The sequence below is a fragment of the Solanum lycopersicum genome, chromosome 4 (genome assembly GCF_036512215.1).
Source record: "Solanum lycopersicum chromosome 4, SLM_r2.1".
NCBI classification, from domain to species: Eukaryota; Viridiplantae; Streptophyta; class Magnoliopsida; order Solanales; family Solanaceae; genus Solanum; species Solanum lycopersicum.
In genome coordinates this window covers 4,740,443-4,755,833 of record NC_090803.1, presented here as the reverse complement: position 1 = coordinate 4,755,833, position 15,391 = coordinate 4,740,443, and the positions used below count along the sequence as shown (strand labels likewise).

At 30.7% G+C, this 15,391-nt stretch overlaps 2 protein-coding genes across 5 annotated transcripts; one reads left to right on the top strand and one right to left on the bottom strand.

The window, feature by feature from the left end:
• LOC101244275 (cytochrome P450 71AU50-like) lies at positions 1 to 2,184 on the top strand. The gene is made up of 2 exons (XM_004237106.5): positions 1 to 916; positions 1,364 to 2,184. The coding sequence occupies exons 1-2, from the start codon at positions 608 to 610 to the stop codon at positions 1,976 to 1,978; spliced, it is 924 nt and encodes a 307-aa protein (XP_004237154.3). The 5' UTR covers positions 1 to 607; the 3' UTR covers positions 1,979 to 2,184.
• Positions 2,185 to 2,825: 641 nt separating this feature from the next.
• On the bottom strand, positions 2,826 to 8,766 carry LOC101255681 (TGACG-sequence-specific DNA-binding protein TGA-1A). 4 transcript variants are annotated; one of them, XM_004236682.5, is made up of 9 exons: positions 8,367 to 8,766; positions 7,066 to 7,263; positions 6,850 to 6,924; positions 5,596 to 5,655; positions 5,384 to 5,461; positions 5,177 to 5,240; positions 4,248 to 4,522; positions 3,702 to 3,932; positions 2,826 to 3,263 (listed from the first exon to the last, which is right to left on the bottom strand). In XM_004236682.5, exons 2-9 carry the CDS (start codon positions 7,252 to 7,254, stop codon positions 3,111 to 3,113), a joined length of 1,125 nt encoding a protein of 374 aa, XP_004236730.1. In that variant the 5' UTR covers positions 7,255 to 7,263; positions 8,367 to 8,766; the 3' UTR covers positions 2,826 to 3,110. The 4 variants fall into 4 exon arrangements, with proteins under 4 accessions (XP_004236730.1, XP_025886395.1, XP_069153084.1 ...); XM_026030610.2 differs by having other exon boundaries at positions 3,715 to 3,932; positions 8,367 to 8,594; XM_069296983.1 differs by lacking the exon at positions 8,367 to 8,766 and adding an exon at positions 8,108 to 8,252.
• Positions 8,767 to 15,391: the final 6,625 nt, after the last annotated feature.

Sequence of the window (15,391 nt, the reverse complement as noted above, 5' to 3'; positions counted from 1 at the left end):
ACACACAAAAATAATAAATTTCTACATCTCATGGCTTTAATATTTTTACAAGTTCTTGCACTACTTGCAATACTATACATTCTTCAAGACTTACACAACAAATTCATAAGAAAGAAGAAAAAACTCCCTCCTGGTCCAAGAGGGCTTCCAGTTATAGGAAATCTCCATATGATTGGCAAAAATATCCACCAAGATCTTCATAAAATAGCCAAAAAATATGGTCCAATAATGAGCATGAAATTTGGTGTTATTCCTATAATTGTTGCTTCATCTCCTCATGCTGCTGAACAATTCTTGAAAAAACATGATCTTATTTTTGCTAGTAGACCAAATAATAGAGCTATGCGAATCGTCGCGTATAATCAGAGAAATTTAACGTTTGCAAAATACGGACCTTATTGGAGAAATATACGAAAATTATGCATGTTAGAGTTGCTTAGTCCAATCAAGATAAAATCATTTCAAGATATGAGAAAACAACAAGTTACAAATTTTGTGACTTTTATCAATCGGGCAGCTTCTTGTCATGATGAAGTTGATATTAGTGCTAATCTTTCTTTATTAAGTGCTAATATGTCATGTTTAATGATATTTGGGAAAAAAATACATGGATGATGAATTTAATGAAAGGGGTTTTAAAGATGTTATTCAAGAGGCTTTGATTATAGCCGCAACACCAAATATTGGTGATTTTTTTCCTTTTCTAGATAAGTTTGATTTTCAAGGATTAATTCCTCGTACGAAGAAATTGGCAAAGGTATTTGATGAATTTTTAGAGAGAGTTATTGATGAACATGTTCAAAATTCCAAAGAGGAGAAACAAACTAAGGATATTGTTGATACTATGATGAATATCATGCAATCTGGTGAAGCTGAATTCGAATTCGATCGTCGTCATATCAAGGCTATTTTATTGGTAATTTTAATAAAATGGGATCTATTTAACTATATGTTATAGTTTACAGTCATTTTAATTTTATTTAGGGAAAATGCACAAGTACCTTCTCAACCTATGTTTGATATCTCAGAGACACACTTATACTATACTAAGGTCCTATTACCCTCCTGAACATATTTGATAAGTAATTTTCTACCCTTTTCGGCTTACGTGACACTAGTTTGAAAAAAAAAGTCAATCAATGTTGGACCCACAAGATAGTGTCACGTAGGCTGAAAAGGGGTAGAAAATTATTAATAAAATAAGTTCAGGGGGTAATAGGACCTTAGTATAGTATAAGTATATCTCTGAGATTTCGGGCATAGGTTAAAGGGATACTTGTGCATTATCCCTTTTATTTATCATAACTTATGAATAGGGTTAGAACTCGTTAATAAAATTTCTGACTCGATCGTCTTCATGCAGGACTTGTTAATAGCTTCTATAGACACCTCAGCAACATCAATTGATTGGATTTTCTCTGAACTTGTAAGGCACCCAAAAGTAATGAAGAAATTACAAAAGGAGTTGGAACAAGTAGTTGGAATGAATAGAATTGTGGAAGAATCAGACTTAGAAAAATTAAAATACTTAGACATGATCATCAAAGAAGGGTTTAGGCTTCACCCTATTGCACCACTACTCATCCCTCATGAATCAATTAAAGATTGCATAATTGATGGCTTTAATATAACTAGAGGTTCAAGAATTCTAGTAAATACCTGGGCAATCGGAAGAGATCCAGAAGTTTGGCCCGAACCTGAGAAGTTCATGCCAGAAAGATTTGTTGGAAGTGATATTGATCTTCGTGGACGTGATTTTCAACTTTTACCATTTAGCTCTGGAAGAAGAAGTTGTCCTGGATTACAGTTAGGGCTTATAGTCGTTCGCTTGGTAATAGCACAATTGGTTCATTGTTTTGATTGGAAGCTACCAAATGATATGATGCCAAATGATCTAGACATGACTGAAAAATTTGGTTTAGTTGTATCTAGAGCTCAACATTTAGTGGCTATTCCTACTTATCGATTGCATGTATAGTTTATATGAGTCTTAACTATTAAAAGCTTTTATGGTGCTAGTGAGAGTTGAACACGCAAGCATCGACTCACTCAAGGTGTGTGGAACGCATTTATGGGGTCTGAAACTGCTAGACTACAATAACCTATTGTATTAAGAGTGTCTAAAATATGTTATTTAATCACTATATGTATTATTTTACTTGTATGAATGGTATCTTTTTCCGACGACCCCCTCACATGCACATGGCTACGCCCGTGCCTTCAACTATAAAATTTGAATGATAAACTACGAGAAAAATAGGGTACGAGATAGAGCTATTATGAAAAGGTAGGATATAAGATGATATATGATTATTAAATAATAAATAAAGAAAAAATGAAAAGTAAGAATGATCATTTGGATTATATTTTAGCAAAATTTAATGAATTATCTTAGATTAACTTGTTAAGTAAGTGGTGTCCAATATCAAAAACATGAAATGAATTGCATATAGCAAAAACATAGTGAGATAATAATACTTATAAGAAATGGCACAAACATAACATTCGATCGACTTGATTATGCACACCCTACCAATTACCAAGCGAGCAAAACGGACGTAGCCAATTGGCTACGATGTTTATCTGAATCCATAACTTTTGACACGGTCCATAATTTTCGTCACGGAGTTCATATATGTATACGATTAAAACTTAAAACCTAGTAAAAAACTCAACAAACGTACTTGGATCAAATCCATAATTTTACTTGTATGAGTTCATTGCGAGGCTGAACTCATTAAGTTCAAATCCTGGATCTGTCTCTCTAAGTGAGCAACACTCTTTCCTAACCAAAACCTGTAAAAGTAAATATTTAGATGCAAATCTTCGAAAAAACATTCTCACGAGAAATCACAACATGATATTAGTCATGCCATTGCTCGACGTATGTTATATACATATCAATTTCTCATCTCCAACGCGTTCAAAAGTTGCTCGGAAACATAAGCCACAATAGACTCTTGGAGACCCTTTGTACAACTAGTATAATGTCCTATATTCATATTGAGAGCTTTATTGACATAAACAAGAGCTAAATTTTAGCTTACATAGTATAGTTTCTGAAGGCAAAACTCGTCGAATGGTGTATTGAGGGATCTTCTATAGCTTCATTAGGCCGGCTCATGAAGACGAGTAGCCCAGTGTGAGCTTAGAACACGAAGCCGTTCAAAGTACTCCCCCAAGGCGAGTAAGCCCTGAGCTGCTTGGAGCGTATTCAGGATGCGGGACATCTGTTGAAGTGTTTCTTGCCGGAGATGATCTGCCTGTTTCCAGAAACGGAACAGAGACAAGTCAGGACAACGACTCGAATATCCACATCACAGACTTACCACACATAAACGACCCAGACACAACTCTCCGCTCATGAAAATCTTACCTTGCTTACACCAAATGAACGAATTTAAGCATACCAGAAATAATGCTATCTAATCATTCCCTCGTGAATCTTAGTAGCTTTGTTGGTTGGTTACCTGAACTTTTAACTTGTTTTTTAGGGTTCGTTCTCTACGTTGTAATTACCTCTCCCATTTTCCCTTCCCATAAAAAACAAAAAATCTGATCATTCCCTCATTTCAGCACAAATTGTCTCTCAGAGTTTACTCGCAATCTTTTACGGGTGCATACGACATGAAGTTTATAGAAATCACTTTGAAAGATAGAACATCTATTGAAAGGAAAGAAAATCCAATATGCGATACTACCTGATTTACGAACCTAACAAGAGCTTCCAACTTCTCGATGGCAGGCCCCATCTGCGGAAGAGAGTAATTCCCTTCACCTAATTGACCAGCTGCAACAGCCTCAGCGAGAATCTGATGAAGTTTTACCATTCCTTGTGATAAGGCATCTTCTGCTTGCTGACACGATTGCCTGAGGTTACAAACCTCCCGGAGTTGTTGTTCTGTCAAGAGCTCAAGATGTGGTGTGAGTACCTGTAAAAAAAAAAACTTGTATAAGAAACGTTGATAATCAAAAACATTGAAGAACAAGACGATTAATCAGTCACGAGTTCAAGGAAAGAAAGATCATATGTCTGGCGTCAATGATACAAACGTTTACTCGACATATCCTAGCAATGGATACTGAGTTTCAATATAAATATTAGATGTACTTAGATTAATATTGGAATAATTAACCTAAATAGTTGTCCATACAACCGCTTAAGCCGGCAAATGTATAATAGTGTATAATCCATATATGCTGGTTACAAAAAGTAAAAAATGAATCCGACCTGAAGCGTTTATTACCTTTAGAAGCTCGGATGGCCGAAACCCCCCAATCCACATAAAAAAGCGTTCTGCTGATGTCTTCCACATGCCAGACATGATATATAGGACATCAGCTTTAGCAGCCGTAGCCTTGACGCGGAAGAGCTCATAGTAGTGGTTCAGGCAACCATCAACGATAATGCGTAATTCCGCTTCACTAATTTGAGAATGATGCAGAGCATTCCTTAAATCATTTGTTTGTCTATTTTGCTCTTCCACCCACTGACCATACTCCGTATCAAATACAGCAGTTCCTGTGGATTCGAGAAGTTAGAGAAAGTTCAAAGAGAGGAAATTGTTCTAGCTTTGGTCTTATCTAACACACATTTTACGAATGATTATCAGTGTGATCAGAACTGGTATGTTGCTCGGATTCTTCAAAAATGTCACCATGTGTGTCGGACCCTCCAAAGAGGGTACATTTGGAGGAGCTGACACAGGTGCGGTAGCATTTCAAGAGAGTCCAAGCAACATGAAGAATTTGATAAGTAGAACAAATAGGATGAATAAAAAAGGTAGCTCGATGCACTAAGCTCCGAATATGCGAGAAGTCCGAGGAAGGTCCGGACCTCAAGGGTCTATCGTACCACAGTCTTGCCTTGCTTTTCTGCAAGAGGTTGTTTCCACCGCTCAACCCCGTGAGTTTTCGGTCACATGACAGCAACTTTATCAGTCACACATGATTAATGAAATACATGTAAAATAATCCGGTAAGAACCAAATTCATTTCTATAGGTTCTCTAGTCCGTAAGTCTTATTTACAGATAAAGCAGAACAATGATATCATTTTTTATGTTTAATCTGACTAAAGTGCATCTGCATAATTCAATCTCTCCGACAGATTCAAGCATGAAATTTGACTAAGTACATGAAAAGTTGACAACACGGTGTGAACCAACACAACAAACCTGAGCTAGCAGTTCCAGAGTAACTTAGCTGGCTAGCATCTAAACCAGCACCTACATACAGACCCTGTAGCAAAATGTTTGTCAATGTGTTAGATTTCGTTCTCAGCCTAAAATGTAAAACGTTGTGGCATTAATCACCGAAAAAGGATCAAAATCTCAGCTTCATAAATTTTTTTTTTAAAAAAAAAACAGAAATTGTCCCTTTACCTGTTTTCTGGCCCGATCTAGTTCTTGTTCCAATTGAATCAGCTTCAATTTACTATTTTCTAACTGCTGAACATAGGCCTAAGTAACAGAACGTAAACTCGGAAAATTAGTGACTTGATCAGAACACCAAATCGTGTGGTTCGATAAGGAAGAGTAAGTTTGGTTAGGAATATAATGTTGCATATTAAAATTAGAAAAACTCAAGGAACTACCTTCTTCCGCAAACGGCTTTTACGAGCAGCCTCACGGTTTTGAGCAAGACGTCTAAGTACCTGCATATCAGGCTTGGACATAAATTTTACTGCAACAGAAATTTTATACTTTTGACTTCTCATTTCCGACAGAAGAATAATCGAAAAAGAAACAAGAACCTTGAGGAAGATATAAACAAAAGCTATTGCTTGGAAACAAGAAGCCGAAAAAAAATGTGCGTTGGAGATACTTGTCAACATGTCAATGAAATAAAAGAACCTCCGAAACAGAAAGTCATGCAGTCGCACCTAATCTGTCTCCCCTACCTCTCCTGTATATTTCTTCTACTATTATTTTACGTGTTTGTCATTCATTAAAACTTAGACCTTTTACAACAGTTAGTGAAGGAATATTGATTGTATTGAAGTGTTAAGGGAATACATGGGAGATATAGGAAGGAATACTAATCCTAATATTATTTTATACTATTTATTTAATACTATCTGTTATTATCCCCTCAAGCTGAGATGAGCGGAAGCGAACGGAAGCTTGGAACTGAGGTAATCGTGCTGTCGGCTCGGGAGAGGCTTGGTGAGAATATCAGCCGGTTGTTCTTCACTGGGTACATACTGCTCAGTCATGGTGCCGGCCTGAACTTCATTCTGGTGTGTCGGACGGAGTACTAATCCTAATAGGCCTAGGATTAAGGAGTACTAATCCTAATAGGACTATGATTAGTACACAGTAAATACTAATATTATTTTATACTATCTGTTATTAGTTACGATTAACTAATTGGTCTAGTTGAACCGTCACCCCAGCATTTCCAGTCCCGATACATTTTTATTATGTTATCTTCAATGCACACTTTCTATACATATGCCCCCGTCCAATCAAAGACATCCATGCCATAGAGAATCAGGCTCGGGAAACCAAGACTAGGGACCACTCTCCCTGCTTGCTTCCTGCCTCATTGCTCAATTTTCTCCACAAACAATTCACATAGGAAGTACTCCGTAAATGTGGGCATCTAAATCCTGAATGTCGAAACCTCAAAGATCACAGCTTAAAACCGTTAATTATTTGAAAAACCAGAGACTAAAGCTCCAAGAAAGTTTAAAATGTATAGGTGGCCTAATTCTGTTTTTTGCTAAACGGGAACTAAACAGTCGAAACTATGAATCAATCAACTCTAAACACCTCATGCCAAAAGACTTTTAGATTCATGAGAACGGCGTAACAAACAAAACGCTCATAACAGAACACATCTTTACCTTCTCGATGGGTTTACTTGTTTCCGCTTCATATCTATTAGAAGTCCCTACTGTTCCATGCGAAGTATCTTCTGTCTAGACACGTTAACTATATTGATCAGTACAATCTGCTGCATAACTAAAACAGAGAAAAATCTTCTTTTTTCTTTATGGATATAGCTAAAACACGAGTGATTGAAAGAGATTGAGAAGAGAAAAAGGGGAAAAGAAACGTACCTCAATGTCTAATCTTTTGTCCATCATCGGTATCTGGTCCTCTAGGCATTTCTCAACTTCTAGAATCATGGTTGTCGATGTACTCGGACAACTAGCATTGAAATCATCCCACATGCCAATTTGATGGATCGGCTCACATATGCCCATCCTTCTCGAGGCAACAAACTGAGTGTATGTTGAAGAATTCATTTGTACAGACTGACATGAAAATCAACAAGCACATCGATGAATATAAAGCATGAGAAAAGATATATGAACTTCATCTAGCTTTCCATATGCACAATTTAGCACTGATGTAGACAAGTAGCTAATACTTTCCGCAAATTGACAATAGCAACTTTGTAATAAGAAAGACACATCTCGTAACATATAGTCATTAAGCACTAGATTTGGAGGTAATGGATCGATAACCAAAACACCATATTATCGAAATCCATGTTATTTACTCTCGACTATAGCTAATATGAAGAATTCGCCTTATAATCTATCACACGCCACTTCTTAGAACTTTCCCCCCTTAATGTCATATTTCAACAGGATTTGATCATCATAACATGTACACACAGGAAATAGACTGTCCATAGTACCAAGAAAATCGACTGATCCTTAGCGAAAGCTTACGTAATAATCTTAATCTACGACACATTGCTGCAGCAGGACTATAAATAAGCAAGTTCTTGTACAAGTAAGAAGTGCAGGCATCAAATTCTAGTAGCTTTTCGATATTTTAATCAAGATTTTAAGCCATTTCATACAACTTTTATAGCCTTTTTCACCTCTCTGTATTACTAGCATATACCAACAACAGTCTAAAATTACATACCGATAAATGGGGCAAAAATTTAATGTAGAAATCAAGGTTTGGAAACACCAATAAGCTAAAAACTATTAAAAGATTTAATTTTTTTCATCTTAAAGGCTCAAAACACTATATCTATATACATCAATCATCAATTTACTACAACAACAACATATCCAGTATAATCCTATTAAGTCGTTAGCTCTGTGAAAGAAAGGAAGATAGAGTGTACGCAGACTTTACTCCTCGATTTCCAAAACAACCTATGCTCAAATCAATCATTAATTTACTATTTTTTGCTCAAAACTCTTGCAATTAGCACATGAATGAAATTCAAAATTCAACTTTTTCAAAGAAAAAGGATAAAACTTCAAGAAACAATCAAATTAACTTAACTTTAAGCCCTTTTGACTTTAATTAAATGCTAAATAAGTTCTTTTTTTTTTTCTTTTTTCCAAAAATAAACCAAACAAAAACAGTAGAAAAGAGAGAAAGATGAAACCTTTTAAAGGCCAAACAGCAAAATCTCAGCTCAACTGAAAAAACCCAAATGGATTCAATTTTGTGAGAAGAAGATAAAAGAAAATCTTATCAAGATTCAATTTTGAATCAAATTAATGGCAGAAAAATCCTAATATTTACAATTCTTGATATAACCAAACAAAAAAAAAATAATCATGATGTGCAACCATCCCAACTTGTTATAATTTTGCACATATACATTATATATATATATATATATATATATATATATATATATAATTCTATATGGGGGTGGGGGTAGGGGGTCAATGGGTAATGGGTATCAATAGATACAGATATAATATAGAAATATGTTAGTGGCATTAGCTTATGTATTATTGGGTGCCTACACTCTATCAAGATTAGAATTTTAGGATGATAACTTGTCATATTCCCACTACTATAAACTATAATATTAGTTATTTTTGTTTAAAACACGTTATTTTCGTCATTATGATATATATAATGAAATGAATAATCTTAAGATTGTATAATATCTCTAACTAAACATAGAATAAAATAAGATCTACCTTATATATCTACCTTATATAAAAAGATTTCTAAATATAATAGACCCACCATCACAATTTATAATCAAATGTCTCGTGTTTGAATTTTAAAAAAGAATTTCTTTTGATAAAGTATACTCTTATATCGTAATAAAGTTTGTCATTTGAATCTGAATTATCAAAAGACTTTAAAATAAATATTACATATGAAATAAGAAATAAAAATAAAAAATCAAATATATCTATGAATTATTAGAAATAGAGTAATTACGTACCCATTTGCTTTTTGACAATTGGCCTTATCACTAGCTAGGTAGAACAATTATCTCATTTGTTTTTGTTTTATTTTTATTTTGCATAAAAAGCAATTATCGTACGCTCTTATTTTTAGTATATATATATATATGCACATTTGTTAAATCGTAATACTAGAAATTTTATCTAGTCGTATAAATTTATCAAAAAATAAAGCATTCATTATTAGTCAAGTGAAAGCGTATACGTCCTTTTTATATCATATAAATTATTATTATCTTTATTTATTTATTGTTACATTTTAAGTAATCTGATTGTATAAATATTTTTATATCGAACTTCATTTATTTTCATTTTCTTGGCTATTCAACCCCCCACCCCATGGGAAATATGCTGTCCAAGTCACTCTCACTCAATTTTGTCATTGTTCATTGGGTCCTTAATGTGGGAACACAAATAGCCGCATGTTTCTAGTTGGCCTTTTGGAATTCAGACAATTATTCGAGGACAATATTCAAAAAAAAAAATACTTCTAAAATTATATTATCGTCAAAATATAGAGAGACGAGACGAGTTTAATATACACATGATAATTATAATTGTGATAGTGAATATTTACGAGCAAAGGGATGAAAAGTGTACATTCAAGGATAAATTAGTTTAGTAAGAACTAAAATTAGAACTTATTACCAACTAATGGACCAAATATATTTATTTACCATTATATATGTGTCTATTTTCTTTTTATTTATTATATTAATGAATTATTATGATTTGAGAGCGTGGATTACACGAAGATAATAGGCGCGTGAATATGGTAGGAAATATTTAAATGTTAGTTGTCAATTCGCGGGAAGATAAGTGACGGAAGCAAACTTTTTGTCGTTAATTACACCTACTCAAACGTAGAAAAATTATTTTTAAAAATAAAAAAATAAATTTGGATGATTGAATAAATAAATAAAATTTGAGGCTTGAAATTAATATATGTTATTCCAACGAAGGACTCTAAAATTGAGTTATTAAATATCGAGAGGTCATTTGATTTGTGAATACATTATACTTTGATTATATTATAAGATACTATAATATGAAATACGTGTTTGATTCTATGTGGCTTAATTGGTTGAATTATATAGGCTTCTAGATTATGAAGATATTATTCTTGTCTTTCAAGTGAATCTTTTTTATTTGTAAGATTATAAAGAATTAAGTTAATTTGTATAAAAGTGAGGAATAAAATTGCACTAGATAAGCATGGATAATTTTAATTGTTTTTTTTAACGTTGATTTCGTTTTTTAAAAAGATAAAAATCATATAAGCTTTGAAGGAGTCAAAATATACTATTTTTATTGTTTTACCACGATATTGTTACACATGGAGTATGCATAAAAATAATATCACAATTGCGATATAAATAATTATGAAATTGTTTATACTGAATTTAAAATAATTATATGTTTTATCCTAAAATTATTACCCCTTATTCGTATAATTATTAACCAAATGAAGAATAAATGAATAATTGCACCAATCATTATATAATAAAAAAAAGAATTCTTCTTAGTGGGGTTATGACTTTGGAGAAGGAAAACTTGTTTACGCGACGGAATATTAAGAAAATTAATTAATGAAAAAGTTATTATATATGACTTACTTTAGGACATTGAAGTCGTCGTTTGATAATTATGGTATAGTAAAATTAAATACATGAAAATAATTAAGAAATTTCAGATGACGTAATATTGAAATTTTAGGATTGTTTAATGGGCGATTCTAACAGTATGTCTGGATCATTGTTATCCATTGTATTTGTACTGTATTGTTACATACCCATTTTATGGAACAACAAATTTGATGTGTTTTTATTGTTACTTAATTTCTTTTTCGGTTATAGCTTTACATAATATTTTAAAATACTATTTTACCCTTTACCTTAATTATTTAAATATAGTCAAACATTCTACCCTAGAATAATTAAGAATATTTAAATAAATTTATAAATTATAATATATACAATCAAATCAAACAATTAAAATGTTACTAAACAATAACAAACAATACAATTTAACCAAACATTGTATCTATCATACAATAGATACAATAGAGTACAATACAATATAATACATTATGAGACAATGGATAACAATGATCCAAACAAAGTGTAACTAATAATTTAAAAACAAGGAAAAAGAAATGTAATTTCTCCCTCCTTTTCAATGATTTTACTTTCCTTTGTCCGTTTTTAAAATGTCATTTTCAATATCAAGAATGTCAGATTTTAAGTGTAATTTTTTAAAATCTATATTATACATGTATTTAGTATAGTAAGTAAGATTACAAGTGTAAAAATTTTTTTTATACTTTTAAACATACTACCCAATCACATAATTAAGACACATAAAATAAATCAAAGAGATTAATATATTTGAAGAAGAAAATAATGAGAACTCCATTTTAATGTTAGGATCGAATTCACACACGCACTTGATTAATTAAGAAAACAAGAACTTTCAAGAGAAAGAGATGAGAGATCTAGAGAGAGAAATAGAGAAATCAATATTTTGTGGTAACGCCCCGTGAGTAAACTTTTCGGCGGTGGGGTATATATATTAATAAATCAGAGTATTTTTTATTATGGAAAATAAATAGTACACCCTAAAATTTAAGATGGGGGGCTCCCTTCCCCCATAACCCCTTGGCAACCTCACCGCGAAGGTTAAAACGCGTAAACAGTTATATATATTAATCAAACTCCACAACCTAACATTTTATTCATCAGGTCTTCATAAATTTGTTGACAGGATGTTTCGAATTTTATATTAAAAATAAAGGAAAAGAAAATTAACCCCAAGAAGAAAAATGACAACATGTATTCTAAGATATTGCGATCATAGTTGTCAAATAACAAAGTTAATTATTAATGTATGTGAAATTATAAAGAACTTTCAAATTATTACTACAAATATGATGTCAACGTCTTCATGCACTTACAAAGTATTTTTGTTTTTCAGTGCACATCAAATATCCAAGGTGAACAATCTTTGATTAATAAAATATGTAGGCAAGGAAAATCTTAATTCAAAATTAATTCGAACATCATAAACAATTATTTTAATTAAAATCAAACATTACAATAATCTCAACGTGTTATGCTCTAGAATGTCATGTTGCACTCACAAAGTAAAGTACATAAAAGTGATTATTTTTTTACGCATTAAAAAACTTTCAGATTAGTAATTAATTACTATGAGTCAAAGCAATTATTTCATTATGTGATTATATTTAGATTGTAATTAATGGTGAAGTGCAAACCTCCATTAATTTAGGCATTTAGCTAGCTAGGTTAGGTTACAAGACTTCACATATATACAATATAATGTTTTCTATGATATTAAGTCAATTTTTATTAGGTTTTTTTCCAATGAATATGTGACTTTTTCTCTTGCAACTATTTTAGGATAGGGAAGAAATAATCATCAATTTCGGATTCTTAAAATAAAATATTCAACTAGCGCATGCATAATAGTTTAAAAATTAGTTATGGGGATATTATAATATAAAAATAATTAATTGGCATATGTATTAATAATAAAGAAATTAATTAATAAGTGATAATTAATAATGAAGAAATCAATTGTTATGTGATGATTAATGATGAATAAACTCTTTGTCATATAAGAGTAAGCTACTCCAGAACATTTTTGTTTTTAAATAATTTATTTATCATCACATTAATACAATACACATATTCTTATTACATATTTCTTTAAAACAAAATTAAATGTATAAATTTTATCATAACTACCACATATTTATATAATTATTAGGTACAACTATCTAAATAAAGCTATGCATTAAACAATGCAACGATAATTTTTTCTTATATGACTAGTCAAATATTATACTATTTTATGCAAAATCTTATACTAAATTAGTTATACCACATAATCAAATCAAATAATCCTTGGTGGATCATAAAAGAAAAAAGTTGAAAGAAGTTATGATAAATACATTGATACTTTAAAAAGGCAATAAAAAGAAGCCACGTAGCAAACAAACAAATGGACAAGTTGGGGTATATATATAAATATATATATAAAAAAAAAGCTTTTCATATCCCATGCAACTTTTTAGTGAAACAAGTTTTTTACTATTTGTCTATTTACTTCCTTTGCTAAATGACTACAAATTGATAAAGATATAATATAAATATGTTCTTTTAATATGGTCTCAATTGATATTATATTTTTCAATTTTGAATGTATATAACAGATATTTGATTATCTAAACATTAAATATTGTTAACACATGTGTTATGCATATATAATACATGTAGGATGTTATGTAAGTAGCAGAACAGCTATGTATGACACCACGTAGGACATGGATGTTTATTGAAAAATTTAAGTGTTTATTGATGCACATTCAAAAGTTAACTAAGGCCAAGTTAAAAAGCACAATTATTATGTCAATACTAAATTAAAGGAGTAATAACTAAAAACAGAGTAATTTCCCTAGATAGTCACCATGTTTGGGAAATTGTCTAGTAATATCATTTATGTTTGTTTTACGACTATAATATCACCCAACTTTACTTATTTCTTCAAAATATACTTGACATAAAAAAACATTATTTCTCCTATTAGGATGTCATGTTACATTTTTTTATTTATTAATAATATTTTTTTTTGATTCTTTTAAGTGTTTGTGTCCCTGCTTTTCAAATTATTCATACGATATTTGTGTTTATTTTTTTGTACTTCTCTGATTTGAAAAAAATATTTAGTTTGTTTTATTTTAAGTTAATTGGTAGATAATTTTTTTCTAAAATTATAGAATCTGTTTTGGTTATATCTTTTAGTTTTAAATTCATATTTTTTAGTAATATCTTTATTATTTTGGATGTCGGTAATATCTTGTAGCTACTTTGAGTATGACATCAATCATCGATGACGAAAAAATACTTTAATTATGGACCTCGATACATCAAAATTTTGCAAACAAAAAGTAACTAAAAACCTAAAATATCTATAATCATATTAAAATTTAATTAACTTTCTAAATTCTATCAATAGCACATAAATTAAAATAATAGATATTTGACTCATGCTAAAAGTTAATAATAAAAACACTTAATTAAATATCACTATCCACGAATATCCATTATTTTTTTCTATCTAAATTATTTTTTTCTTTGTATTAAAATAAACCTCGATTTATAATGATGGTTAATCGTTTGAAATAAATTAGTATTAGGAGCATACGTACATTTAAAGAATTATAGAAATATCATTAATAAATTTATAAAATGTGACATGACATTTTATTAGGAGAGAGAGAATATTTTTTTTTTGTGTCAAGTATATTTTGAAGAAAATAGGTAAAGTTGGGTGATATTGTAGTCTTAAAACAAACATAAGTGATATTATTAGGTAATTTCTCAAACACGGGTGACCATCTAAGGAAATTACTCCTAAAAACAACAGAAACAACATATATCAATATATATATATAATCTTACGAGTGAAATTTGAGAAATAGAATATACACATATATATTATTCTTCCATTTATGAGATTATCATCAAAGTTAAAAGTCTATACGTTGATAATTTTTAAAAGTTAAAATCAAATCAATTTTAAAAAACATATAATTATATATTTAATAACATTAATTTGATAATTTAAAATAGATGGTAAACAAAATGATTATCATACTATTATCAATATAAATTCATGCATGTCATGTGGTTATTATTTATTATTTCCATCCACTAATGAGAATGAAAAGACATAGCTTTGGCAAAGTTGATGGTGTTTAAAATAATAAACTACACATTATATCCACTTAGCTCCTATGCTTTTTTACTAGTAGGATCTTTTTTCTTTTTAAAATTTTGTCTTTTTCTAATAACTGATAAACTCTTTTTTTAAGATTTATAGATAGATATGATAAAATTTTAATATAGGTATCTTTTGTAGTTCGATTAATGTCTTTTTATTCTTCCAAAATGTCAACCTTCCCACACCTAATAATTATGCCCCTTCAAATTCTATAGAGATGGATATATACCTAATTAAGATTTATTAATTTTTTGTTAATCTTTTGGTGTCATGCAGAGGCAGAGGCACCTTACAATTTTACAAAATATATATAATATTAATAAAATGTAGAAAAAAAAGTAGTATATATGTATACATACATGCATGGCATAAATTATCGTCTTGAGAGTTATAT

Bases quoted from the DNA above. Each gene is read 5' to 3' on its own strand.
- LOC101244275 (XM_004237106.5), top strand. From the start codon at position 608: ATGGATGATGAATTTAATGAAAGGGGTTTTAAAGATGTTATTCAAGAG. The intron at 917-1,363 runs GTAATTTTAATA...GTCTTCATGCAG, and splicing joins ATATCAAGGCTATTTTATTG to GACTTGTTAATAGCTTCTAT.
- LOC101255681 (XM_069296983.1), bottom strand. From the start codon at position 8,146: ATGATTGATTTGAGCATAGGTTGTTTTGGAAATCGAGGA. The intron at 6,925-7,065 runs GTACGTTTCTTT...TAACGTGTCTAG, and splicing joins ACAAAAGATTAGACATTGAG to ACAGAAGATACTTCGCATGG. The intron at 3,264-3,701 runs GTAGTATCGCAT...TTCTGGAAACAG, and splicing joins TTGTTAGGTTCGTAAATCAG to GCAGATCATCTCCGGCAAGA.